At 42.9% G+C, this 3,353-nt stretch overlaps 1 protein-coding gene across 1 annotated transcript; it reads right to left on the bottom strand.

Annotated features, from left to right (window-relative positions):
- Positions 1-1,897: 1,897 nt before the first annotated feature.
- On the bottom strand, positions 1,898-2,954 carry LOC311103922 (protein phosphatase 1 regulatory subunit 27-like; the record flags this gene model as incomplete). Its single annotated transcript, XM_084145543.1, has 3 exons — positions 1,898-2,074; positions 2,355-2,505; positions 2,891-2,954. The coding sequence occupies 3 exons, from the start codon at positions 2,952-2,954 to the stop codon at positions 1,954-1,956; spliced, it is 336 nt and encodes a 111-aa protein (XP_084001669.1). The 3' UTR covers positions 1,898-1,953.
- Positions 2,955-3,353: the final 399 nt, after the last annotated feature.

Below are 3,353 nucleotides of genomic sequence, written 5' to 3'. Positions count from 1 at the left end.
CTGTCAAATGTCTTCAAGAGATTTGTATTCCTCTAAATTCAATTTCCCCCATTTCCATTAGGCCCAGAAATCCCAAATCCACCCCTTCCCCTCGCCTCTTGGCTTTCCTAGCACGATCATGCGCACCTCAGCTATATGCACAAGTGGCCCAAAGATGAGGGAGTGAAAATTATGGAGGGTGAAGGGGCTAATTAGACCCTCCAATAGCCACTTCGTTAGCTATGCTCCTGGCTTTGGAGCGAAGTGCTATCCCATAACGCACCGCACCGAGTTTGTGCAATTTCACACAACAGAATGGAGAGTCTGCCTAATTGTGAGCCACCTGTATTCGTTTGTCTGATTTGAAGCTGGACAAATGTAACATGAAATAGCTCTCAAAATAAATGTTTTCTCATTGGAAGAAACATGATGGAATTTTGTCATTAGAATTGTATGCTTGTTTTATTATATACCTGTGGAATTGCATCATTCAAGTCAGGAGTGTGTCCCGAAGTCGATGGGTTTATTTGATCCCCTCACCACTCTTGGAATTTCGTCAGTAACACGTTAAAACTGAAGGCCCTACGAATGAGTTAGTTGGTAGGGGTGAGGGCCTGGTTTGGGATTCACCGTACGAGTTGAGGGTCATTCAAGTGAAACTTCCAAGTTGAAACTCCACACTTCAGATATTTAAGCCTAAGTATAAACCTCAAGTTCATATGAAATGACTGTTTAAAAAACGTAAAAACGTTATTTGAATGAAATGAGGTGAATTTGCAGCTCGTTACCCTTTTCCTCTAGAAGTAAATTAACAGGTAATGCTTATCATAACCTATATTAGGCTACATATATTTTTCCATCAAGGGTCAATAAGTGAGATAGAAAAGAGTTGAATCCCCACCAATTCATTTCATCAATATTTACAAAAAGCACCTTTATTTATGAAAATATTTTGTACAAAAAAGATAAACAAGTAAGACTTTCATTGGTGAAATTCATTAGATTAGCTGAAATGGTCAGAATACCACTTACACTTTCAGCAACACTTTGAACTATTTCAGAAAATAACAACAGCCGAGCATAATAGGAAAAATGCCAATACAGCAGCACAAGTGCCTGTATGGCATAGTAGCTATTTTCCGATGATCTCTGGCCTACCAAATGAAATGTCATTTTTGATGTGAATTGTTGTTGACGCCCTCTCTCTGCTCAGCAGAGAAGATACACACAACTTTTTCTAAGCCAAAAACACACAGGTTAAATGCAGAGAACAATGCCAAATACAGTCTGTACTCTGTCTGTACTCTGTCTGTACCCTGTCTGTATTTTGGAAGCAGTGAGTTGAAAATAGTCTCTGCCCATGTGCAGGAACTATCCTCAATGCTGGGTAGTTTTGTGGAAAATTCAAGCAATGGACAGTCAGATTTGTACAAGATTGATCACAGAATTGGGCTGGGTGATCTCATTGGGTAATCAGAATGAAGACATACCCTATTGATTCATTACACAGATTAAATAACAACTGTTTACTGTGGTGTGTCACTGTCTTTTTTGGTATGTGGTGCTACATGATCTGGGAAACTAAAAGCTGCTGGTGCTATGAACAGCCTGAGATGCTGTTTGTGACAAGACTGGTTTGCATGTTTTTGTAGAAAAGAACCAAACAAAAAGTAGCCAACTTCTTTCAAGCAAAGAAGGAAAAAGATACAAAAAATAATAACCTTTACAAAGCATAGTCCAACATGAAATACAAAACCTCTCCAAAAAGCATTGTGTGTCACGATTATGCATTTAGCAAAGAGTAGGCTACAAGTGCTCTGTAGCAGGAAAAGTGGCCTGGTCCCTTGTCCCAGTCTTTCTCCTTCTCTCTGGCTGGGCTTTTCCATTCCAAGAAGCTAGTCTCAGGACCAGGGCACACTGTCCATCTGTCCACATCAAGCTCCTTCAGGTCCTGTCCTGTAGGTGGCCAGTGAGTTACACACAGCCTGCCTCAAACAGATTGACCAGCTCCTTACAGTCTGGGTCAATGAGGTCCACTGGCTTCTCCCCGTTCTCGTTCTCCGCCGCTGCACTGGCACCAAGAGAGAGCAGGTAGCTAAGGAGGGACAAAATACAGTGTTGTTCAGCACAAGTCACATTCACACAAGGCATCATCTTCATTGTCTATATTCACACTGGCTATGAAATGCTGCATGTCTGGTTCAATCAGGTCACCGAGGTCAGTATGGTTAGCTAATCACTACCTGCCTTTTGTCAGAATAGTTATTTCTCAAAGAGGCAGCAATGTTGCATGATAGAAGCCATTAGATCAATTGAATGTTGTGTTTTGTGGTATCCGTATGTTTTATGAGTTTGTGTTTCATTTGTACACCAACCTGGCGATTTCGGGGAAGCCGTCACTGCAGGCCATGTGTAGCGGCGTCCAGCCGTCCTCATCTCTCTGGTGGACATCAGCTCCATATCTCACCAGCAGCTTCACGCAATCCAGGTTCCCTGTGAGTACGGCCTCATGGAGCGCTGCCATACCTGCACACAGAGCACCATACATGGGCCCAGTCAGAGGAGGGCTCAGCTGCACTGTACACACCCTTACACTGCTCTTCTGTCATTTCAACCCCTGCTTTTAACTTCAGAACTTTTCTGAACTTTCACTGTGCATTTGTCAAACAATTATTTAGAGCCTTTATGCTTTTACTGGTTTAGAATATAGATATATATTTAGAAAATAAATTAGACCCTTTAACTTCTCAGTAGTTTTATATTTGTCAACACAATATCACAATTTACTCCGGAAAATAAGGCGTAGTAGTTTGTGACTATGTTTTCATGCAGACAGTTGTAGGTGCCATTGCCTGCTGTGGTAACTCTCAACACTTTTCCTCTGTCTTTATCTATTTGTAGGTTCACTCACCAGATGGGAAGAGGGTATGCAGACGTACTTTCCTCGCTCTCATAAAGCGTCCAATCTGCTCCATCTCACCATGTCGGACACAGTCCTGGAAGATAATGTCATTGGAGAAGTGTACAGCCCGGACTGGCTTGAGTGGTAGAGGTGCAGGAGTCTGCTGTGCAGGTATGTGTGTTGTGCGACGTGTAGCAGCACTATAGTGTGTTCCTTTGCTGTATGAAGGGGTGTAACTGGAAGTGGTTTTGTGTGTAGGTGTGTAAAGTGATGGGGTGTAGCTTGTGGGGGTGTAGTGAGTTGAGCTGTACTTCGTTGGGGTATATGAAGTGGGGGTGTATTTGGTGGGGGTGTAGTGCGTAGGTGTGTAATTGGTGGGGGTGTAGTGCGTAGGAGTGTAATTGGTGGGGGTGTAGTGCGTAGGTGTGTAATTGGTGGGGGTGTAGTGCGTAGGTGTGTAATTGGTGGGGGT

This window comes from Coregonus lavaretus (genome assembly GCF_964263955.1).
Source record: "Coregonus lavaretus genome assembly, chromosome: 28".
Classification (NCBI taxonomy): domain Eukaryota; kingdom Metazoa; phylum Chordata; class Actinopteri; order Salmoniformes; family Salmonidae; genus Coregonus; species Coregonus lavaretus.
Note: the sequence above shows the minus strand (reverse complement) of the source record. Positions and strands in the feature narration are given on the sequence as shown.